This window comes from Cherax quadricarinatus, chromosome 10 (genome assembly GCF_038502225.1).
Source record: "Cherax quadricarinatus isolate ZL_2023a chromosome 10, ASM3850222v1, whole genome shotgun sequence".
Taxonomy (NCBI): Eukaryota; Metazoa; Arthropoda; class Malacostraca; order Decapoda; family Parastacidae; genus Cherax; species Cherax quadricarinatus.
In genome coordinates, this window is record NC_091301.1 from 26,129,497 (window position 1) to 26,155,650 (window position 26,154).

General features: G+C 43.0%; 1 protein-coding gene across 1 annotated transcript; it reads left to right on the forward strand.

Annotated features, from left to right (window-relative positions):
• Nucleotides 1-12,750: 12,750 nt before the first annotated feature.
• LOC128688014 (uncharacterized) lies at nt 12,751-20,677 on the forward strand. The gene is made up of 2 exons (XM_053775681.2): nt 12,751-13,145; nt 14,145-20,677. Exon 2 carries the CDS (start codon nt 15,675-15,677, stop codon nt 16,905-16,907), a length of 1,233 nt encoding a protein of 410 aa, XP_053631656.2. The 5' UTR covers nt 12,751-13,145; nt 14,145-15,674; the 3' UTR covers nt 16,908-20,677.
• The last annotated feature ends 5,477 nt before the right edge of the window (nt 20,678-26,154 follow it).

Consider the following 26,154-nt stretch of genomic DNA (forward strand, 5'->3'; position numbering starts at 1 on the left):
ATGGTTTAAGGTGTAGGATTGCAGAGTTACATAATGACAGGTTTAACGCAATTAGAGTTAGAGCGGGGTTAGAGGAGGTGTTAAAGGGTGATCAACCATCAGGTTACGTTCTGCGAAAATTTAGGGAAAGGCAAATGGTGACTACCATAGCGCACATAGTGGTCGCTGCAGGGGGGGGGAGGTTATGTGGAGGGTCAAGGCCTTACTAATATGGACAGCATTAGTGTTTACGCAGATTATTGATTTAGGGAGAAATGGAGGAGGAACAGAGGAGATGCAAGTGAGAAGGTATTTGGGGATATGCAGAGTAATATTGTATTAGGACAACAGGAACAAGAAATGCTGGAGGGGAGTATTAGTGAGGAGGAGGTGGAGGAGGCGGTTTACGGGATGAGTCAGGGTAAGACGCCGGGCATAGATGGAATACCGAATGATTTTTATAGAGTTTATTGGGAGTGTATTAGGCATGGTTTAGTGGAAGTCTTGAATTATATGTGGCGCAGGGGGAGGATGGGGAAAACACAGAAAACCGGGATCGTTGTGTTAGTGCCGAAAAAGAAGGAAGGGAAAGTACTGAGTGATTATAGAGCGATATCCTTAATGTGTGCTGATTATAAAATTTATGCTAAAATTCTGGGCAATAGACTGAAGAAGGTTCTAGGATCAGTGGTACATGGGGGACAGTTTGGCATTCCGGGAAGAAGTATGAGGGACGGGCATAGTCACATAAGGGATTTTATTGAGGACTGCACCGGAGGGGGGATACTTGGTTTAGATTGGGCTAATGCGTATGATTGTGTGAATAGGGATTTCTTAAAAGTTTGTTTGGAACAGTTGGGTTTGGGGGAGAAGGTGGTGAGATGGGTGCAAACCTTGTATGAGGGAGCAGTTATAAGGGTACAGGTTAATGGTAAGTTGGGGGACCCAGTACTGATGGAGAGAGGTTTGAGGCAGGGCTGTCCACTCTCTCAGTTATTGTTTGCCTGCGTACAAAATCCATTTTATGGGCTGGTGGATGAGGTGATGAATGAACACGGGATTAGGGGGGGTGGGCGGGGGGGGATTGTGGGGTACGTAGATGATACTACTGTGCTGGTAAGGCATGAGGAAGATCTAAGGAAAGTTGGTGGAATCATTCAGATTTTTGGGGACGCTACGGGTATGAGAGTTAATTTAATGAAGTCGAGACTATTAGAGGTGGGGGATTGGGTGGGAGGGAGCTTGGGGGAGGGGTTGGGATGGTCAGTAGTGGACAGAATTAAGGTTTGTGGAATATGGTACATGGCGGAAGTGCAGGAGAGTAGGAAGATAAATTCGGAATTAGTTACGAGAAGGGTTTTGGGTAGGCTAGGAGGCTTAAGGGCTAGGGACGTAACATTACAGCAGAGAGTTTTAGTGGTCAACTCTCTGGTTTACAGTAAGGTGTGGGGAGTGGCTGAGGTGTTCCCTTTAAGAGCAAAGGATATTGCAGAAATCCAGAGGAAGGTTCTAAGGTATGTGTGGGGGTTTGGGAGGGCATGGTTGAGCAAGGACGTGGTGATGACGGAGGGGAGACGTGGGGGTCTTGGCCTGATGTCATTGGGTCATAGAGTAATGGCTTTATATATTAAACAAAGATATATCCGGACTGGGGGGAACAGAGGAGTCAGGGTAGGTAGGGTAATGGAGGATGCACGAAGATGGTGGTGTGGAAGGGATTTGAGGTATTGCGAGGACATGTTGAGGGTTTTATTACATGTTAAACAGGTGTCCACGTTAAAGGTCAAACGAATGGTGGGTGCTGTGGTGGGCAAGGGTGTCTTACAGGGTCTTGCTGTATATCCAACATATGAATGGATAAGCATATGGAGGAAGTTTGGCTTGCTTAGAATACCAGCAAGGGTACGAGAGTTAGTATATCGGTTTCTGATGGGAATATTGGCCTCTAGGGATGTGTTGTATAAAATGGGTCTTGTGAGAGAGGACTCATGCTTGCATTGTGGGGACATCGAAACGGCTTTTCATGCGGTATATTTTTGTCCCTCTTTGGAGGGGGTGAGGTTATGGATGGTGAGAGTTATCAGACTTTTGGGGGGGGGGCAATGGCCATTCCTAAGGGCCTTAATGTTGGATGTACCCGGGGTGCCGGGTGATGTGGGTAGAGCCTTAATGTATGTTATGACGGATTATTTACATGTATCTTGGGGGATGAGGGAGGTTAGGGGAGAGTTGAGGATAAAAGCGTTAGCAGCGAGATTTTATAGAACTATGTGTAGGAATAGGCAAGTCTATGGTGGGAGGTGGGTAGTTAGCTTTTCGGAGGGTTACCGGAATCTCACTGTGGGGGGCCTCCTCCTCATGAACCCAGGGGGCGGGCAAAGGGTTGGTCTCCTACCGGGGGATGCATGAGGGTGGGTTGGTTTAGGCTTCTTTGTAGTGTGGATGGTGGGAGGGTTATAAATAGAGTGGAAGGGAGATGAATGAGGATTTGGAATCTATGGTTATGTTCACTGCATACAGGATAACCTTAAAACCATGATGACTAAACCTTGGGATCTCGGGTTTAGAGCAGAATGATGTTAAGATAGCACACAAGTTAACTTGATCGTTGTATAACATATGTTTGCGAGGTGCTGTGACCCTGCACAGTTGCTTTGTGGTGAAAAATTTTCTGCTATGTTTATGTATGAAATCATGATCTTTGGCTTAGTCAATTTTATAATCACATATAATGACACCTTTTTCTATGTACCTAATCATGTATATGTAATGATATATGAATTATAATGAATAGTGAGGTATTGGTTAGGAGTGGACAATTTTATTGTGCGATGCCCTTAATGGGGTTTCTGTGAGATTGTTAACTGGTTTTGTTCAATGGTGTTATTGGGGAAAAAATAAGGATGGAACATGTACGAACTTATGTCAGTTTTTTTAATTATGACTACTGTGTGTGCATGAGGAATTTTTCTTCCCATGATAACGCTCAGTATAATAGCATTGATAATAGGGAAAAGGATGGGGGGGAAGTATGTGCCGGCACGAAGTAAGTGCGGCGAGTCTTTAGGCAATGAGAATTATAATTATATGCTAATTAATTAATTTATGTATTATCTTTTGGACTGTTTATATAAAAAAAAAAAAAGTTTTGAAGAGGTTTTTTGTTAGTGATGCGGATGTTGTAACACTTATATATGTCTTGGTATTTTGTGCTTTGAGTCACTCGTGTATGATATACAATGTATATTGTATACTGAGGGGTTATAAATGCAAAATACAAAAATTAGGGAATGAATAGCTTCAGAATGTATTGGTGTATTAAATGCTAATATTACAATATAAATTGAGAGGCTAAAGCATTAGTACACATAGAAAAATGTTTGTATATACAGTCATATGAGTTACAGGCATGTAAGTAGGGTAGTGATGGTAGTAATTTTTGATGTATGGATTTTGTTAATTTTGTCAATTATAAGAAATTTCGTTTTCTTTGTAAATGTTCCATGTTTTGGGAACACGTTAATTGGGTGATATACATGTTACTGTATCCTGTGCTTTTAAATAAAATATAAAAAAAAATATGATAATAAGATGGTAAACAGGTACACAGGTACACAGGATAATATAAAGGTTGGAGTTGAATATACAAACTTGAAAATTTGGCAACAAAATGTTATGAAAAGTATAAAATAATGATTAATGTACAAAAGTAAAATTGACTGGTAGTAAATATGGTGTTTAATAAAATTTTAGTAAGTAATAATGATTACAAAAAAAGATTAATTAGCAAAATGAAGTGCAAAAGTAATGTTTATTTCAAGTATTAAATTTTAAGAACAGTTATTTGGATTCAATATTGCAGTGGTAGTTATACTAGAGGTTATTTGGCAGTACAAGGTATTTAAGAGTACTCTAAGATAGTAAATGTGGTATTAAAACAGGTTATGGTAATTAGACAAGTAATGGTAATTAAATGTCAAAAATGTTAAGAGTAAATTGTACTGATAGTAAAAATGGTAATTATTAATTTTAGTAAGTAATATCAATTAATAGTATTTAAAAAAATATGAGGTAGTAATATGGACAGAGAAAGTATCAATTCAGCTAATATTTAAGCAAACAATAGTAAATAAGAAAATTACATAAGGTGACTTATGCTTACTAGTAAAATCACATAATGAGGTAGTTGATTATTTAATTACTAAGAGATTGTACAATGAAATTTGAACAATAATGGAGCAAAACATACACTACACTACGTAAGCTTTTAGGTTGGACATTGTTTAGTTATTCTCTCTAAGATTAGTGTGGAAAATATTTTAATTTTCCGAAGCTGTAGTGCCTAATAGGTGTTTAATGTGTTGATTTGGGTCAAAAAAATGTACTTGAAAATGGAATAGAACCAACAGGGTTCCCTCTGCGCCTGCGCGGATGTGCGGGGGGAGAGGTCGAGACGGGGCATCAGGGAGCAGGAGTGTTTTGGATGGAGTTAAGAGGCTGGGAAAGCATGGGACCAGGAAATTGGCGTTCACAGCGGCCTAAGGATTAATATAGGCCTCACTTCATAATAGGAAGTGTCGTAACTGTTCCTGGTGAAGAGTGAGGGAATGTGATTTACTGGACCACCGTAATAAAGTGGTAAAATTAGTGAATAATGGTAGGACTGGGGGTGACTGGTGTGACACCATAGAGGGTGTCCAGGGGAAAATACCCATGATTTAATCATCACTTATCAGTCTCAGATCTTAATGGAGTGACCTCTAATGTGCATAATAATTATGAGACAGTAAATCGTCGTGTGAATCGTAATGTAATCACTGATAATAACACTAAGTTACGAGAATGTGTGAAGTGAAATAAGTCGCCTTACTCCAAATGAACACGTCGAGTACTCGTGGTTCCTGTCCCGAGGATAGTGAAGTTTTTATGGAGTCCCGACTTCTAAACCGGGACAAACCAACGAATACCTCGTCCTGCTGGAATAAGAACTGTGTCGGTGTAGCAGGACATCGAAATGAGATAGTTAATGGAGGAAATAAGGAGCATCAATCACCCACAGTTAAGTAACCCTTCTAGTTATAGCAGACTGATACTGGCCAGTTAGATATGTTGTAATTGGATAGGTTGGGGGTGATCCAGCTACATCAAGTGACCACCAGAGAATATCTGGTAAGTGTTGGTATTATATACAAGTGTTTTTTCTTTGATGGATATATACATGTGCAACCTACCCCCCCCCTTTCATTCAGTTAAACTAATATAATCTATACAGTCCACAATTATTTAGTAGCGCCGTACTTGTGGGTGCTATCCAATTTATACTGGTCTCGGATAGATATGGATAAGATTGTGAGGTCGAAGGGACCACCTGCAGGAACCAGGGGTGGTTAAGTTTTCTCACATGTCTACACGGGGTGACTACGGTAAACAATATGGCTGTTGTCTCCCAATGAGATTACTTGTATGCATATAATGTTGAGGTACATACAGGTAACCCCTATAAAAATTTTCATAATTAGTATCCCTGAATAATCGTGATAGATCATTCTCGTTCGTTATTACAACCCAGGATTCCAAATGGCCTGTTATCCCGGGTGTAATGGGAGCAAAATAAACACAGCAGAAAAAGTTTAGACTTATATTATCCTTCACCAATTTAGAACAGCAATATGTACACTATGTACAGTGATAAGTATAGTGCACTCCACGGTAAGCAAGGCAGAAATAGAAGCCACAAGATAGCAGACCGTGCTTCAACCAGCTCTAGAATGGGAATGACAAGGGCAGACAGGAGAGCGGTACCCACATAACCTATGCGATTGCCAAAACCATCTTCTTATTGGCTAGAACCTGGTCACTAGTTGAACGACGGGGCCCCATCATCAACTCTTAGCAACCTGGTTCGTTGGTTGGGGGAGATAGCCTGTAAATGAGGGTGTGTACATGCGCCGAATAAAGGTTACGTACTCTTTGCATGCCACACCCCCACCCCGAGAAGGCTCAGGATTAGGCTGCCACCTCCCAGTGGTAACCGTGCCGCCATGGCACAAAATAATGGGACCGCCTTTCCTCTCCACCATCCAACTCTTATAGAGCTCAGCTTTTCTCATGACCAAAAGCCAAACCCTAAACTTAGAGTGAGACAGCAGTCAGACAGGCTAGCATAGGTCCAAGATACAGGCGGACGGTAGCCCGCATCCCCTCACTAAAAAAAAAACCCACACCAGGGGATAAAAAAAAAGTGCGTGAAAAGGGGTTACCACAAATAACATCCTAACCTAAATAAAATATTATACTCTAGATAAAGAGTCTGCCAACATATTTTCTTTGCCGGCAATATATTTAATGGAAATATTATAGGGCTGCAGCCTTAGCGTCCAGCGCATAAGCCTTGTGTTGTGGTTCTTCATGGCTTGGAGATATACTAGAGGATTGTGATCACTGTAGACTGACCACCTGCGATGTCTGGCCCACAAACATCGAAATGCTCCAAAGCCAGTACCAGCGCGAGGGCTTCTTTTTCAATGGTAGAGTAAGCCCTCTGATGTGGCTGGAACTTGGCTGAAAAGTATGCTACAGGCTGCAACTCCTTGTTCCCGATTTGTAATAGTACTGCCCCAACCCCAGACTCGCAAGCATCAACCTGTAATGAAAAAGGTTTGGAGAAGTCTGGAGACAAGAGAATGGGTGCAGTATACAATAATCTTTTTGCTTTATTAAAAGCAGTGTTACAGTCTGAGGTCCAATTAAAGGGAACTTTGTGACTGCTAAGAGAGGTAAGAGGGGCTACAATATCTGAGAAATTCTTACAGAATCTTCTGTAAAATCCTATCATGCCTAGGAAATGTTGAAGAGATTTCCTATCATGAGGAACTGGATAATCTTTAATAGAAAGAACTTTAGCAAATTTAGGTGCAACTTTACCACTACCTACTTCATGGCCTAGAAAAGTGACAGTGGCCTGGCCAAAGGAAGATTTAGATAAATTAACTGTTAAATGGGAACTCTTGAAGGTCTCAAAAAGAGCCTTAAGTCTAAGTAGGTGTTGATCCCAAGTATCAGACACCACAACAATATCATCTAGGTATGCTGCCGTGCCTTCAAGTCCTTTAATAGCCTGATGGATAAGTTTCTGGAATGAAGAGGGGGAATTTTTCATTCCGAAGGGGGTAACTGTGTATTGATAATGACCTCCTGGAATTATGAAGGCAGAGATTTCCTTCGCCTTATCTGTCAAAGGTACCTGATAGTAGCCTTTAAGGAGATCTAACTTGGACACAAAAGTAGTCTTACCCACAAAGTCAATTACGTCATCCAGACGAGGAAGAGGGTAAGCATCTGTAATTGTGACCTCGTTCACTTTACGGTAGTCTGTACACATACGAAACCCTCCATCAGCCTTCTTCACAAGGATGCACGGTGAAGCCCATGGACTAGATGACTCCTCCACTAAACCATGCTTTAACAAAAATTCTACTTCCTGCTGAAGTAGCCTTTGCTTTTCAGGATTAGCTCTGTAGGGGGAGAGTTTAATTGGTTTAGAGTTTCCCACATGATAACCTAACGTACATTTTTTCGGCACATCCAAAAAAATATTAGGATATGACTGTAGAAGCTCCGTTAAATTTGTTGCTTGCATTTCAGATAATCACTCCATTAAAGGGCTAGAATCCTTGAGGACAGAATTTGAAAGTTTAATATTAATTTCAGAGACAGAGTGCAAAGAGTCAGAGTCGTCCTCAGAGGTAGAGGACAGAGTCATTACTGGGACTTTATCTGGTGTATGGAAGTACTTTAATTGATTAATGTGGTAAGTTTTAGTTTTTGAGGTCTTATCAAATGGGAGCTACCACATAATTTACATCAGATAATCTACTTACAATCTGCATAGGTCCCGTAAATCTAGCTTTCAAGGTGTGGCCAAGTATAGGTTCCTGCACCAACACCTTGTCTCCTGGATGGAAGGAGCGGAACTGTGCACTTCTGTCATACCTCTGTTTCATCTTACTTTGAGCTGTCTTTAGGTTAACCTTGGCTAACTGACGTGCCACCTGCAACCTTGAAGACGGGTTGTAGAGTGTTGAGCTAACGTCTTCTCCCATCCATCCTTCTTTGAGCACCCGAAGAGGACCTCGTACATTGTGCCCAAAGATCAGCTCAAACGGACTATACCCTGTAGACTCTTGCACCGTCTCTCGTACTGAGAACAGCAACAAAGGTAGTGATTCATCCCAGTCTGTAGGAAAGTGCATGCAAAAAGTTCTCATTGTTTTTAATGTCTGATGGAATCTTTCCAAGGCACCTTGGGACTGAGGATGATAGGCAGTGGATAAGTTGTGGATTATCCCTAACCTAGTTAATACTTCCCTAAATGCTTTGGCAGTAAAGTTAGTACCTTGATCACTTTGAATAGTTTTAGGAATGCCAAAACAAGAAATGAATGTTGTTAAAGCTTTGAGAATAGCTTTAGTATTAATACTACGCATGGGAATTGCTTCAGGGTATCTGGTTACTTTATCCATAATCTTAAATAAATACTGATTTCCAGACTTTGACCTAGGTAGTGGACCTACACAATCTATAATTAAATCTGCAAAAGGTTCTCCATCAGCAGGTATAGGTTGGAGAGGTGCAGGTTTAATGGAATGTCCAGGTTTCCCAACTTGCTGACATTCTCGGCAACACCTAATATGATTCTTCACATCTTTCTTTAATTTTGGCCAATAAAATTCTTTTGTGATTCTATACAAGGTTTTTGTAATTCCTAAGTGACCTCCTAATGACGTATTATGAGCTATATTTAATATTTGAGGTCTATACTTTGTTGGAACTACTAACCTGTTAAACAATTGCCGGCCCTCTATCTCCTTACCAGTCTCAGTGCAGATCAAATAATTGTTTTTAACTTCATACTTGACCGGATGACCCAAAGAGGATTTACCCATGGCTGCCTGAAAAGCGAATTTTAAAGAAGGGTCCTTTCGTTGTTCCTCCCGGAAGGACAGTCCCTCGGGCATGGAAACAGACATCTGGCAATCCTGCAACCTGGGAATAGGAAGGCTTGATCGGGGTCTGTTCACTTGATTTACGAGGCTCCGGCCGGTGTGCCTCATAAAACAACGTGGCTATTCCGAGATCAGAGTCGTCCAAGGATAGGTCAACATTCTCTCCAGACAACCCTTGGGATGTTGCCCGAGTTATGGCCAACACCGGAGAAGAATTAATCATTATAGGTTCAGGACACGAACTAACAGTAGTAATGTTATTACCCAGTAATAACATGGCATCTTTCATGGGGAATCCTTTTGAGACACCTACAGTCAAGTACCCAGTGTAATATTTGCACTGTACATAAATTTTATGCAAAGGAACAGAATGTATAGCTCCTCCAAATGCTTCCAATAAAACAGAGGAATTCAAAGAAGTATTCTCTGAAAGGGGTAATATTCCTTCTCTTACAAGTGAGCAATATGCTCCAGTATCTCTAAAGGTCTTTACTTTAGTTGTTTCTGAGTTTTCCTGAAGGGAAATTAGACTCTTGCAATAATAAGGGGCCATACCTTTTTCTACTTCTCTAGGGGACATGTTACTAGGGATATTAGAGATTTTCCCAATGGGTTGGGGTTTATGGGGGCAGTTGGGACGGATGTGACCTACTTTGTTGCAGAGGAAGCAGACGACAGGCTTGCCCTTTACTCCCTGCTGAGTTTACCTGGAGTTTACCTGGAGAGAGTTCCAGGGGTCAACGCCCCCGCGGCCCGGTCTGAGACCAGGCCTCCTGGTGGATCAGAGCCTGATCAACCAGGCTGTTGCTGCTGGCTGCACACAAACCAACATACGAGCCACAGCCCGGCTGATCCGGAACTGACTTTAGGTGCTTGTCCAGTGCCAGCTTGAAGACTGCCAGGGGTCTGTTGGTAATCCCCCTTATGTGTGCTGGGAGGCAGTTGAACAGTCTCGGGCCCCTGACACTTATTGTATGGTCTCTTAATGTGCTAGTGACACCCCTGCTTTTCATTGGGGGGATGGTGCATCGTCTGCCAAGTCTTTTGCTTTCGTAGTGGGTGATTTTCGTGTGCAAGTTCGGTACTAGTCCCTCTAGGATTTTCCAGGTGTATATAATCATGTATCTCTCCCTCCTGCGTTCCAGGGAATACAGGTTTAGGAACCTCAAGCGCTCCCAATAATTGAGGTGTTTTATCTCCGTTATGCGCGCCGTGAAAGTTCTCTGTACATTTTCTAGGTCGGCAATTTCACCTGATGTTGCAAATGGTGTCGTTCTGGCTGGTGTCTCTCTGGATACTGTTGTCGAGATGCACCATGAGTAGTTTGCCTCTCCGCAGGTGGACCATATGTTGAGAAGTGTGGCTCACCAGGTGACTTAGTTGGCTGATGTAGACGTTCTCCCTCCGGCTGGCACTTCATTCTCCAAGGTTGACGATCTCTGCTCATGCCAGGCTGTTGAAAAGAGAGACGGGACCGCTCGGACAAGGAGCGGTTAGTTTCGAAGGTATCAGCCAACCTGGCTGCCTCCAATGCAGTGGTTAAGTCACGACCCTGCAGAAAGACTCGAACCTCTGGTCCCACAGACTCCAGCAGGTTATCAATCAGAATAAGCTGCACCAGCTCCTCAAAGGTAGAGACACCACTTGCTTTATATCTGCTAGTAAAAGCTTTGGTTTGCTGTCTCACAAAGTCCACTAGGGATTGACCAAGCTGCCGCCTGCTTAGTTTAAAATTTTTCTTGTATTTGGCTGGGATACATGTATATGCTCCCAACACTGTGGTCTTCACTACTTGATAATCAGAAAATTCAGCGTCATTTAATACTGATGTAAATTCCTGTGCCTTACCCAGTAATGCTGTATGAACCAATGATGCCCAATGCTGTTCCGGCCACCTCAAGGCTCGAGCCTGATTTTCGAAGCTTTCGAAAAATTGCTCTGGTTTGGCCTCATTGAAGCGGGGAACAAACTGCACTGCTTTCTGTAAACTAAAATTATTTACAGAATGCAAAAACTGCCTCCTTTCTCTTTCCCTATCATATTCTTCCCTTGCGAATGCTCTCTGTTCCCTAGTTTGCTCAAGATTGATTTTTGCCAGCTCAAATGCCAACAACGCTGATTCACCCTGAGACAACCCAGCTGCACTAAACTGACCATTTTGCTCTGTAGGTGTATCATCTTCCTCCTGCGAGAACATAGGAGTTTTTGCCCTAGCTCCCGTAGAGGGAGGAGTCTGATGTGCCATCTCTTCTTCTATAAGTTTGTCAGCAATCAGTGAACGCAGTTGCGCAGCTGTGAGAGTGCGTTTGTATATAATGCCAATGGAACGAGCAATTTGCCAACAACGCTGTAGGGACAATTTAGGTAGGTTATGCAAAGTATATGCCGACACCAGACGTCTGACTCATCTAGGTGGCATAAGTTATTTGCTATGCACAGTACGAGTGCAGAATACCCCAACGTAACACGTTAATTTGCAGAACACGCTTAGCTATGCACAGTACGATTGCAGAATATGCATACAAGCAAAGCCGACTGCAAAATTCTCCACACCGAACAGGCTAGTAACAACTGACATGCAAAATTTGTAAAGCAATGCCAGACAGCTACACTGTTCTAGAAGACTGACCGTAGCGAAGCAAGCACACCGAACAAGCTGGTAGCGAGCTGTTGAACGATCACACAATAGCAAGGCTGATCATAACAAAGCAACTGACACGCAAAATTTGTAAAGCAATGCCAGACAGCAAGCTGCACAATGTTCCTGCTACGAGCTTCACCCTAAGCTCAACCGTTTCTCTAAGTCCAGCTCCAGATCCCGGACAGGCCCCCATATTACAACCCAGGATTCCAAATGGCCTGTTATCCCGGGTGTAATGGGAGCAAAATAAACACAGCAGAAAAAGTTTAGACTTATATTATCCTTCACCAATTTAGAACAGCAATATGTATACTATGTACAGTGATAAGTATAGTGCACTCCACGGTGAGCAAGGCAGAAATAGAAGCCACAAGATAGCAGACCGTGCTTCAACCAGCTCTAGAATGGGAATGACAAGGGCCGACAGGAGAGTGGTACCCACATAACCTCTGCAATTGCCAAAACCATCTTCTTATTGGCTAGAACCTGGTCACTAGTTGAACGACGGGGCCCCATCATCAACTCTTAGCAACCTGGTTCGCTGGTTGGGGGAGATAGCCTGTAAATGAGGGTGTGTACATGCGCCGAATAAAGGTTACGTACTCTTTGCATGCCACATTCGTGATTGTGTACAGTTGACCTACATTTGTTTTCCTAACTAGAATTTTCCCATCCCGTGTGAAGCATTGGTGTATTGTGTCATTATTCTCCCGCTTAAGTTTTCTGACTATACAGGAGGTTCTGACGTTTTTTGGTAAGACACTCGTTTATGTATACCTCTTTCTTTACTTTAATAGATGCAATTATTAATTCTTTTTTCCTGTCATGTGAGTGGAATCTAAGCATAACACTTTTTCTACCATGGGATCCTAGTAACCTGGCTTTCTTTATTTCTGACTCTGGTACAATAACACTTGTTTGGTCCTTTATTTATTTATTTATTTTTTATTCATTTATTTATTAATTTGAACATGATACGGTGAAGTACAAAAGAATACAGTAAAATGCAGCATGCCAAAGCCACTTGAATGCATAGCATTACGGGCAGGCTTAAAATTAACTTAAAATTAACTTAAGATTATGATCTGGATAGTAATTTCTTTACTGTTTGTTTGGTTCATATCACTGGGAGAAAGTGGACTGTTAACTATTGCTGCGTCCGATAGTTTATCTTGCTCAGTTTTATCTTGGAGAGCAAAGTAGTCACTGAACTGGTTATCTAAGTTGTTCTTCCATTCTTTTACTGCTTCTTCAACCTTTGTATTAAGAGATATTATTTGTTCTGTATGGCTATCTATGACTGATTGGATGGTCTTGCCATAGTTAGTCATTCCTGGTGTTGATAGTAAAACCTCCTCGTATCAGTTCATAGCTTCACCTAAGTTTTTTTTAGCACGCTCATGTAGTGCAGTAAGTGTTTTGTTCTCCGTGTGCTGAAGCCGCAGTCAGTCAGCGCGCCCAGACACGCTTGCCAGTGTAAACAAACCACGCACCGCGAGTCACCCGCCACGTTTTAATAAGTAAGTTTATTCAGGTATACACAAATACAGTTACATAGAATTATCATACATAGCAGCATATGTGTAGAGAACCTGGGATAACCCAAAAAAGTCAGACTGAGTGACTTATTTCCATTGGGGTCCTTTTACCTTATTATTATACTATAAAGGTTATAATATTTTCTTATTATTCTATAATGAAGATAACATCTTATTATCATACTAAAAAGACTATCTACTATACGAGAGTCATTAAGACTATCTACATTACGAGGGTCATTACAAGGAATAAGTTAAAATTTACACGTATGTTAGCTAAAAAATAGAAAATCATTCCCCTCCCTTTCTGTAGCTACATTCATCAGATACCTTTTGGCACTCTTCTTGAACTGGTTCATGCTATGACTGGCTTTGACATGTGCGGGCAGTCTGTTCCATTCCTTTATTGCTGTACAATAAAAGGTGTTTGAAGCCTGGCCAATGACTGTGGGTACTACAAAGTTGTGCTCTCTCCCCCTAGTACTATGATTGCTTTGGTTCCCAACCTTGACAAAATTGACAGCAAGATATTCTGGACATTGTTTGTGAGCAATTTTATAAACATGATTTAGCTTCAGTTGTTTTACTCTGTCTTCAACATTCAGCATATCCAACTGCTGTAATTCATCCTGGCCTACATGTTCTCTTGGTCCCAGCCCCAGGATGAATCTTACGATTTTGTTCTGGGTGATTTGCAGTCTATCTCAGTTTTTTTGTCAAATCAGAGTACCATGAAGAGCAAGCGTAAACCATATGGCATTGTATAAGGGCTAGACATAGAGTCCTGCGAGCCTCACTAGGTAGACACTGTGCTTGTCTATACAGGAACTTCAGTCTGGCATTCGCTTTCTTTACTACACTGTTCCATATCAATTCTCCTGACATGCATGGGTCAAAGGGGATTCCCAGATATTTTACTGATGAAACCAAACTGATGGGCTCCTTATTATACTGGACATTAAAATTATTTACCCTTCACAGAGTTCTCCGGCCTTCCCTGTTCTTTCCAAGTCCATTTCGATAATTTTGCCTACGTCATTGAAGCCTCATAGCAGTGTACAAATCCTAAGAGGCGTGTAGTGTTACCAGTGCATCACTGAAAGTTCAGGACCTTCAGCACCTTATACCATACCTTTGTTCATCTCCTGCACTCAAAGTTAAGTAAACAGTGACTTACCTAGCATTTCCTAATATTTTGTGACATTATTTAACTGTCCTGCACCAGTACAGTTGTCGCTGAAGCCATACTTTCAGTAAATTGTTCAGTTTTAGACATCAGTGTACACTTTGTACATTTTACCACTTACCTACAGCTTCTTAAATTTTGTACATTTATTTTGCACTCCTGCACTTTAAATTCCAGCATATTATTCTGCATCTTGTACCTCAGTTGTCATTGACTTAAATTGTTCAGTGTTAACCATTTATACAATTTCCTTTCATAATACAGTTTGCAAGTAATTCCTGTGTGCTGTTATTTTGATAGTTGCACCAGCAAGTTAGCCACAGATCGTTGACAACCCTGCACAGTTTTGTTTGTTAGTGTGTTTTTGTTTTTTTAAGTGTAATCTTCAAGTTCTTAAGTATTAGTTTGTTTATCCTACCTACAGTGATACAATATGTGCCTTGCCCCTTGCACTTTTCTCCTGTGTCCCCATTTATTTGCTCTATATATATTCTATGTTTTATCTATATTCTATGTTTTATCTGTGAATATTCACCAATGTGCATTGCATTTTGCTATTGTGTATGCCCAAGTCAATGAGTGCATTTTTGGGAACCTGCTTATTTACCATTAATTACCAAAATTACTTGTGAAGTTTATTAATTTTGTTCCAGAGATTGAGTAATTTTTGCTTTTGCCAGTGTACACCCTGCTAACACCAGTTAACCATTGCCCTATTATTGAATTTAATAATTTGCATTTTTATTAATTTTATTTTGTGTGCAATATAGCATTTCTTGATACAGTGCATTTTTTTCTGTGATTTTTGGCACTATTCCATACTCTGATATCTTTGCTGTGTCAGCCTCCCTTGGTGCAAGTGAATTATTTTTTTTTTTTTGCATTCCAAATTGCAACTGCCAGCACCTGCAACCTTTTTCTGCATGTTGAGAAAGCTTGCAGCACAGTTTAGTGTTGTGTAATACCTGATTTATTTTAAATTTTGTGCAATTTTTGCTACCAGTGTTTACAGTTCAACTCCTTTTCATAAATTTTGTTGCCAGTCTACTGGTGCAATATTAAATACCCTTAGCATCATTTTGTGTATTCCCCTGTAGTTCATTCACTTGCATACACATCTCTTATTTTGTGTTTCAGAGTGTACCACTATTTTTTGTTGTTGTTGTTGTTTCGCTCAAATTATTTCAATCACTAAGCAGTTTACCTAGTACCGTGGTGCTGTGTTCTCTCTGACTCCGTGTTGAGTTGTAGCCAGTGCATACCATTTCTTGCTCTGATCTGTTTACCCTCTTTGTGACCTGCTTTGCGTTTGAACAATTGACATCATGACTAAGACACGCAGTGGCCGTAATATTAGTCCATTTTCTGCTGACGCTGGCAATGGTGCCTCAGCCGGCGTGATCACGCAGCAGGAGGGCGAAGCCTCCCTTACAGTTGGTCAAGTCGTGGCTCAAGTCTCGACCACTAGTGGGTCGGCTTATCATCCATTCCTGACCCTTTTTTTTGACGGTCGTTCGAATAGGTTAGAGCCATTCCTGCAGTCAGTCGAGACGACTGTTAAGGCTCAATATGATAGTCCCTCTGACGCACAGTACATTCGTGCTGCTGTTGCAGCAATGGATCTCACCCGGGATGATATAGGTACCTTTGTGCAACTCGATCACGTTTGTGAGATTCAATCTTGGGTTGCGCTTAAGGAGGAATTTAGGCACTATTTTCGGCGTAGTCGCCAACGCCATTACCTTGAGATCTTGACCAGCGTCTTGGCCGAACGTCAGTACAGGCACGAAAGCCCCCTGTCTTGCCTTTGCCGTTTTGAGCAAGCTGCTAAATATTTTGGTGATGCAATACGTTCCACTAAGTGGGTGACTGGTGACGAGAGTATCAAGGTTAAAGACATTGTCCCCATGCTAGCTGTAGGCATCATGCGGAGGGATGCCCCCCCTAGTCTCCAAGGTGCCATTGATGCGCTAGGGCTCGGCCCTGAGCACACAGTCCTGGGTGCATACAATGCCATTGACGCAATCAAGCCGCCTGCTGAGAAAGGCAAGGTTTGTCGCTTTGCGGACGATCCTATGCCCGTCTTCCTGGCATCATCCACAGCGATGCCACAGGCGCAGCCGGAGGTCACTTTTGCCACAGCTGTCAGACAGCCGGCCCTCAAAGCTTCCAACCCCAGTTCTACTAGCACTTGGCTGAGTAAAAATAGTGACTCCAGTAACAACAGTCGGTCCAAAACAAAGAAGCCGTCACTGACTTCCTCGACCAAGGCAAAACGTCACCAGCACACACCACCTCCAGCACCACCTGCTAAGCGCGTGGTGACTTGCTTTAATTGTGGCAAACGCGGGCATTATCGATCCGAATGTTACAAACCTAAGTCCCCGCGAGGTAACCGTCACTGTCCCCACACTCAGTATCGAGAAGGAGTCTGCATGTATCACAACACTTCCAGTCATACCTCTAACGAGTGCTACAAGCTGCGAAGTATCCTGTCAGCGCAGCGGAGCAAGCATTCGTTGCACAATGCACGTGCTAGCAGGAGCCCTTCCTACTAGTTCGGAGGAAGAGGCACGTCCGAGAAATCAGTGAAAGGACGTAGTAACCCTGTCGGAGTCGCTGTATTCCGTCCCTGTCCTCGATGCGTTCGCTGCCCTGGGCAGTGATACGCTTGCCGACAGTGAGGAAACAGAGTGCCCTGATGTTGTTGCAGAGACTCGTACCGTACCTTGGTTATAGGGTTTAAAACCATGGCAGACCTTAGGATCCACTTAGATCCGGCTGAGTGAAAAGCAGATTTCAATGGAGTGGGTGTGCCCTTCTGTGGCTTGCGCTTAGGATTCACTATGTGCTACTCTGTCTCAGAGTATGCACAGCGTCTGGAATCATTGGAAACCGATGGTTTCCGTAGAACATTCTCCCCGGGGTCGGTCTCTTGTCCTGATCAACCTCGTAGTAGAGCTCGTTGCCCGTCACCTCCTGGCCATCAGCGCTTAGTTACTAGTGAAACCGAGTCTGGGGATGCCCAGTCTAACCTTCACTCTAACTCTAGCGTTGTTGTAGAGAACAGCAGTTGTCAAGCCGCAGATCCCCCTCGATGACCAGAGCAAAGAGTTGACAGCTTTCTCTACACCAAACGGTCATTACCAGTTCAGGAGGATGCACTACGGCTTGCGTGGAAGCCCAATCACGTTTAGTCGTTTGATGATGACAATTTTCCGTACCCTCCTAGGTGGCACACTCATGGTCTACCTAGATGATCTCATAGTCATGCTGCAAGATGTCCCGACACATCTCGAGAAACTTGACAGGGTGTTGGACAAGCTAGCTCAGGCAAACCTTAAGGTAAAGCTATCCAAATGTCATTTCCTCCGGAAGGAAATAAAATTCCTGGGTCACGTAGTGACTTAGAATGGCATAAAGACGGACGAATCTAAAATCTCGGCCGTACAGAAATTCCCCAGACCCATGACGGCGGATGCAGTCCGGTCCTTCATAGCCCTGGTGGGTTTCTACCGCACCTTTATCGCAGGTTTCTCCACCATTGCTGCACCCCTGACAAACTTACTCAAGAAGGACGCCCCTTTTGAGTGGACGTGTGATCAAGAACGAGCTTTTGTCACTCTCAAGAACAAGTTAACATCAGCCCCAGTCCTTAGATTCCCTGATTTCTCCAAGGCATTTACCTTGACGACTGATGCCAGCAAAGTTGGCATCGGTGCAGTCTTGTCACTGGAATCTAATGGTAAGCAACAGCCTGTTACCTATGCTAGCCGTGTCCTTACTAAAGCAGAAGTCAATTACTCAGTGACAGAGCTAGAAGCTTTAGCCATTATATGGGCCTTGTCATTTTCGGGATATCATCTACCATTATCCTATCAAGATTTACACAGATCATCTACCTTTATTGGCCCTTTTCGCTAATAAGAACCTCTCGGAAAAGCATGCTTGGTGGTCGCTCATGTTCTGAAATTTGCTATGTCCCAGGTAAGCAAAATGTTGTAGCTGATGCCCTGTCGAGGCATATAGCATTCGTGAGTGTCGACAACTCGTTCTCTGTTGAGGATCTTAGAGAGAGCCCAACGGCAGGACCCTGTGTGGTCTCCAGTCCTTCGTTTCCTGACCAAGGAGGACGTTGACTTACAAGTCAAGTCTCCCGTTCCACTGAAGGATTTAGTGGTCAACCAAGGAGTACTGTGCCGTGTTGCACAGCTGGTGGACCCTGGCAGAACCATATACCAACTGGTGATACCGGAGTCCATGATACCAGCTACTCTTAGGTTGATCCACGATGTCCCAGATGTAGTGCACCCCAGGAAGGACCGCAGTATCAAACAGGCACGAATGAAATATTTCTGGCCTAAGATGGCAGCGGACATTGCCAAGCATGTACACCAGTGTGTTGTTTGCTTACAGCACAAGTGTACCGTTACAGGTCCTAACCCCATTCTAAAGTATCCCATTACAAAGGAGCCCTGGGAGAGAACTTCCGTCGACCTGTTGACGAACTTTTGGACCTCGGAGAAGGGAAATAAGCACCTGCTTGTAATGGTAGATAACTTGACACAGTACACTGAATTAGTACCCATTCCTGATAAAACTGCCCAGACTGTTGCTAATGCTTTCTGTGAGCATGTTGTTCTCCGTCATATCTGCCCACGTGTCCTTCTGTCAGACAATGGGTCTGAGTTCATAAATGCCATAATGCAGGATCTTTGCTCCAGATTTAACATTCACCAATCGCCAGTAGCTCCACGCCACCCTGCGAGTAATGGTCTTGCTGAACGTACAAATTGCAAAGTCCTGGAGGTGCCTAGGGTAACCGTTAACCCAAGTTGTACATGTGATGAGGCTATCCCAGATGTTCAGTGTACATTAAACTCCTCCCTCAACAGCTCGATCGGTGAGACACCTCATTTTGCTTTGTATGGCTATGACAAGTGCTTACCGTACGAAATTTGTTTGCTCCGCCTCGACCTACTTACGACACTGATAACCCAGTGTAGTAAAGATGCGGACTATGCAGCTTGTTTTCCAGCGGCTACAAGAGAACCTTATGAAAGCTACTGATAGGTTCACATCTGAGTGCAATGCCCTTGCCAAGGAAAGCAAAGTGGAACCAAGTTGCAAAGTTATGTTGCTCAACCTGGTGCAGACCCCAGGTATGCACAAACTTGTCCCTAAATTCATGGGCCCTTACCGTGTCCTCCGACAGCTCCGTGGCAATAAGTTCAAGGTGAGGGAGATTGCTACTGGAACTATCAAAGAAGCCCACCTTGATCACGTGAAGTATGTGGACCACGTGCAAGCCGAAGCAGAGCTGGAGTCTCGTGCGTTGCAACGCCACAATCAGACCAATGCTAGGGACAACTCGTCTACTACTTCTCCCACTACTACTGTTACTGATGACAGCCCAGTAAGGTTCCATAGTTATGGCCTGCGACCCAGGACAACAGTACATTTCTGTGACATTGACGTACCTACTGACTTGTCTGACTCCTACGCTAGTTATGCTTGTTTGCTTGCAGAAATGGGTATAAATGCACACACATTGTATAGTTAGTGGATAATGGAGTCAGGGTGGACATCATCATGTAAGTATGTAAATAATTTTAGAAGGGTACCCAGAGTATGATGAATTCCATGGACATAGTATTATTGTAGGTATGTGCACCCAGTGTCTCTTTTAAAGCCTGTATTGCAGTCAGGGCAGTGCTGCCCTTTGAGTCATATGTCACACCTTAGGAAATCCTACCGTCAGTCATTGTTTGCAGATGTGAGGGTGCAACAGCGTTCATAGACGAATAGTCAAGCCTGATGTTCAACCCTGCGGACAACCTGTATATAGAAGATTTTAGTTCCAGTGCTGATGTCTCCGGACTTTCTCCTCAATGAAGCTGCGCGGGCAAGCCAGTTTTCTCTTCTTCCTGGATGGGAAGTTTTTTTTTTTTTTTTTGCCTGTTGCATTTTATGTCCATTTTTGATTTACGAGTGAGTGAAAGCCAGTCCCTCCCTGGGGTAGCTAGTGTAAGTAATTCTTTTGCACCTACGGGCCCACCAGTAGTGTGTGGCCGAGCAAATGTAGACAGCCTGTACTGTCAGCACAGACAGCCTATGCTGTCTGCCAGCTTAGTTCATATTTCGCGGCACTTAAGTGCTGCCCTCTCTAGGCCTACCCAGGTCAGTGGGTCGCTGGGCCTACTCGGTCTCACTTCACGGCTGACTGACTCGAGAGGTACAAGTGCTCCCCTCCACGGACTGGCTATCGGTCATTCCCTCACATTGCCCGTTGTATACTCACTCCTATCCAATTAAAGCCAAACTAGTCCACGGCCATATCATTGCTACCTACGCTACCTCCATCGGCACTAACAGTAAGGTATTCAGGCTCATTTCAGGGAACTGGAGCACAGATCCAATTCCCTAGATCAAGAACCCCTCACCAGCATCAAGGAACCTCCTTCATTATTATTATTATTATAATCAAAGGGGAGCACTAAACCCATAGGATTATGCAATGCCTGTGGGGGGAATGTGGAAGGTATTCAGGCTTAATTCAGGAAACCAGAGCACAGATCCAGTTCCCTAGATCATGAGCCCCTACCAACTTCAAGGAACCTTCCTTGAGGGGAGGAACCTCCCTGGAGAGGCCCTTAGCTACAAACCTTTCCTCCGCCTCCTTACATTTTGTGGTCATATATTCCATCATTTCATTTACTGTTTTTTTCCACCAGTTTTTCCCCACTGTACCTAATCCAGAAAATTCCTCATGCCTATGTAGTCCCCCTTTTATAGTTTAGCTTCTCCCTTCCTACTTGTGCTGCCTCCCTCTCCACTTTTATCTCTATAGTGTATTCAATGTTCAGGTCCACATGATCACTAGCTCCGAGGGGCCTTTTGTATGTGATGTCCCTAATGTCTGAACTACTCAAGGTGAATGTTAGGTCCAGCATTGCTGATTCATCCTCTCCTGTCTCTCTGGCAGTGTCTCTAACATGTTGATGTATGAGGTTTTCCAGTTCCACCTCCATCATCTTAGCCTTCCACATTTCTGGTCCCAGTGTGGCTCCAGGATTTCCCAGTAAATCTCCTTTTTTGTGTGTGTCTGTATGTACTCGCCTAATTGTGGTTGTGGGGTTGAGTCACAGCTCCTGGCTCTGCCTCTTCACTGGTCATTACTAGGTCCACTCTCTCCTTGCTCCATGAGCCTTATCATACCTCTTCTTAAAACTATGTATGGTTCCTGCCTCCACTACATCACTTTCCAGATTGTTCCACTGCCTGACAACTCTGACTGACAAAATACTTCCTAACATCTCAGTGACTCATCTGAGTCTTCAACTTCCAATTGTGACCCCTTGTTGCTGTATCCCATCTCTGGAACACCCTGCCTTTGTCCACCTTGTTAATTCCTCTTGGAATTTTATATGTCGTTATCACGTCCTCCCCTATCCCTCCTGTCCTCCAGTGTCGTCAGATCGATTTCCCTTAACCTCTCCTCATAGGACATGCCCTGTAGCTCTGGGACAAGTCTTGTTGCAAACCTTTGCACTTCCTCTAATTTCTTGACATGCTTGACCAGATGTGGGTTTCAGACTGGTGCTATATATGGGCCTGACATACATGGTGTACAGTCTTGAATGACACCTTACTGACGTGTTGGAATGCTATTCTTCGGTTTGCCAGGCGCCCATATGCTGCGGCAGTTATTTGGTTGATGTGCACTGCAGGAGATGCACTTGGTATTATACTCACTCCAACATCCTTTTCCTTGAGTGAGTTTTCTAGTCTTTGGTCCCCTAGACTGCACTCTGTCTGCGGTCTTCTTTGCCCTTTTCCGATCTTCATGACTTTACACTTTGTGGGGTTAAACTGTAGGAGCCAATCATTGGACCAGTCTTGCAGCCTGTCCAGATACTTTTTAGTCCTGCTTGGTCCTCATCTGATTGAATTCTCCTCATTAGCTTTACATCATCTGCAAACAGGGACACTTCTGAGTCTATCCCTACCATCATGTCATTCACATACCAGAAACAACACCAGTCCTAGGACTGACCCCCTGCGGAACCCCCGCTCATCACAGGCACCTACTATGACATCTCATCATGGACCATGACACATTGTTGCCTATTTGTCAGGTATTCTCTAATCCATTGCAGTGCCTTCCCTGTTATACCTGCCTGTTCCTCCTGCTTTTACACTAATCTCCTGTGGAACTGTGTCAATAGCCTTCTTACAGTACAAGAAAATGCAATCTACCCATCTCTCTTTTGTCACCTTGTCAATAAACTTCAGTAGCTTTGTACACAGGATTTCCCTTCCCGGAAACCATGCTGGCTGTCAAGAATAATCTCATTCTTTTCTAGGTGTTCCACCACTCTTCTGGTAATCTCCATGACTTTGCATACTGTACATGTCAGTGACACTGATCTGTAGGTTAGTGTTGCATGTTTGTCTAATTTCTTAAAAATTGGGACTACATTTGCTGTCTTCCACACCTCAGGTAGTCGCTCTGGTTCGATGTGTTGAAGATTGTTGTTAGTGGCAGAGTGCCTCTGCTCCCTCTCTTAGGACCCAGGGAGAGATGTCTGGCTTCATCACTTTTGAGGTATCTAGTTCACTTGGTAGCCTCTTCACCTCCTCCTTGGTTGTATGTATTGTATCCAACACTTGGTGTACCCCACCACTCCAGTTTTCTGGTGTCATTTCTGTCTCCACTATAAACACTTCTCTAAATCTCATGTTGAGCTCTTCATACTTCCTGGTTGTTTCTTGTGGTCTTCCCTCCTTCCTTCCTCAGCCTTGACTGTTTTCCTCCTGATGTGACTGTACAACAGCTTCGGGTCAGACTTTGATTTCACTGCTGTCATTTTCGTATTGCCGCTGGGCCTCCCTCATCTGTGCATATTCATTTGTGTGTGTGCATCTTTCTTCAAAAACTAGGTGTCTTAGGTGAACTGCCATGCCCAGGCTGTAATTTCATAACTTTCTCAACTTGCAGCTGGAAGCCTACCCTGGCACTATTGCTCACCACTTTCGGTTATTAACAGGAGTGGATTTAATGTCCTGAAGGGTAGAATGTTTATAATACTAAACATTCGTTATTGTTAATCAGTGACCTAAGTCCCATTATTGCTAGTTAGGTCTTTGGGCAAACAGCTCAAACAGTCAAACAACCACCAAGAAACACATTTCCAGAAATTCCTACTGGAGGCTCATTTGATGGGAATGCTGGATCCTGAGAAGGAATGGCTCACTAATGCAATAAGACTTCAACAAAAGAGTGTCTTTATTCTATGAGTGTTGTTATTCCCAACAGAGGTCTTCAGTAAAGGGGAAAGGAGCAGATTACTTTCCTCATGTTGGATACATGTTTAGCTAACTGAAAATTAAAGATCCTTCAGCAATTATATACTAAATTTTGTTTTGTTTACTTATGGTTAGGCCCACAACCCTCACCTCTACACTTCAAATTAGTTCTGCAAGGTTTCTTTAGGCTTCTAATCTATCATGAACATCACCAACAATCTGTAAACTAAAATGAACTATATTAGAAAACTTTCACTAATCTACTAAGATAATGCACTAGCCAGCCTGATGCCCCAGGAGGAGGGGCAAGAACAGAGGATTCTGAAAAGAAAACTTTTAAAATCTTTAGTCAAATTACTCATTATACATTTGGTTGTCTATTACACCAGGTAAAATTGGTACTGAAGAGTTAGCTTTCCCATACAAATTTCAAAATTTGAAAATTCCCACTTCCCTAACCTTGGGAAATGAACCAGTCTTCATGACTTTTCCCTGATGTGTGGCAGTCAAAATTTAGACTTTACAAGAAAGGAGAGAAGAGGTTCAGTTCATCAGATCAACAGCCCTTCACTGGCCACAAAGAACCCACAATGAACAGGTCTACAGTGAAATACTTTAACCCCTTATTAGAACAGGAGACAAGATATTAAAAAAATATTTTCAAAAACTGTATATACACACATAATCTGCAGTCTACATTATGCAGAGGATTCAGATACTCCTCAAGAGTTGTAGTAACTACAGACTCCCTCTTCAACTTTTTGACAGCAAACTGATTTATTACACAAACTTCGATAACCCTTCTATTAGCACTCCTCACAGCCCTTCTTTTATTGTCTTCTCCAGCCTTACTTATCCTTTGATCCTGCATCTGTATAGCCCTTGTGGCTTAGTGCTTCTTTTTGATTATAATAATTTGATCCTGCATTACTCCCTGCCCCTGCTGTATGACCCTAGTAGGTTATGCATTTCTTTTTGATAATAATAATAATATAGTACATTAGAGAGAATGGAACGAAACAGAATGACATCAAGAGTGTATAAATCTGTAGTGAAAGGAAGGCAGGGTAGGGGTCAGCCTAGGAAAGGTTGGAGGGAGGGGATAAAGGAGGTTTTGTGTGCGAGGGGCTTGGACTTCCAGCAAGCATGTGCGAGCGTATTTGATAGGAGTGAACGGAGACAAATGGTTTTTAATACTTGACGTGCTGTTGGAGCGTGAGCAAAGTAACATTTGTGAAGGGATTCAGGGAAACTGCCAGGCCAGACTTGAGTCCTGGAGATGGGAAGTACAGTGTCTGCACTCTGGAGAGGTGTTAATGTTGCAGCTTTATAACTGTAGTGTAAAGCACCCCTCTGGCAAGACATTGATGGAGTGAATGATCATGAAAGTTTTTATTTTTCGGGCCATCCTGCCTTGGTGGGAATCGGCCGATGTGTTAATAAATAAAAAAAAAAAAAATAATGCAGTAACTAAATTCGCCTCAAGGAAGGTTCCTTGATATTGGTGAAGGACTCTTGATTCAAGGAATTAGATTTGTCACCTCCTTCCTTGGATCAAACTTGATTGCCTTCCATTCTTCAGGCACTGCACAACTATGAGTTTAGTGCTTTCCCTGAATAATAATAATAATAATAATAATAATAACAAAAAGCACAATACCGTGGCTGGAACGATACGCAAATAACCCGCACATAGAAGAGAGGAGCTTACGACGACGTTTCAGTCCGACTTGGGCCATTTACAAAGTCACACAGTGAGACTCTTCTATGTGCGGGTTATTTGAATAATAATAATAATAATTTTATAAGTTCTACAAAATCTTGATGAGCCAGTCTGCAATATGGAGAGCTAGCACCAACAGCCTGACTGATCAGACCTGTCACAGATCATCTAGTCCACAGCCCAAGCATTGCCTTTGCTTGGGCTGTGGACTAGATGATCTGTGAAAGCATGCACAGGCAGTGAGCAAGAGTCCAAAGCAGTAAATAGTGTTTATTGAAATGAAGGAAAAATGGGCAGGTTGCTACTGTCACACATTCACAAAGTGCTAAACCTGTAAGGGTCATACAGTGTCTAGGAAATGGGAGGCAACTGCATTTCATCTGAGGAAAGGAAGGATAGTTCAAATTCCTTGGATCACAAGCCCATCATCAGCATGAAGGAACTCCTATGAAGTGAGGTTTGTAGAGGTTAAGTGATAGCAAGTGACAGAAGGACGACACCTTGAACTACATATGCCAGTACTCATGTTCTGTTCCCAGCAAAACCAAGAGAGTTCCTAGCTGCCACCAGTAAACTCTTTTTTTTTCTTTTCAACATGTCGGCTGTCTCCTACTGACTCATAGTGACCCAAAAAATTAACACTCGCCATCATTCACACAAAATCACTGTCTTTGTAGAGGTGCTCAGATACAAGTTTAGATGTCACTCCAAACAGCCAATATCCCAAACCCCTCCTTTAAAGTGCAGGCATTGTACTTCTCACCTCCAGGACT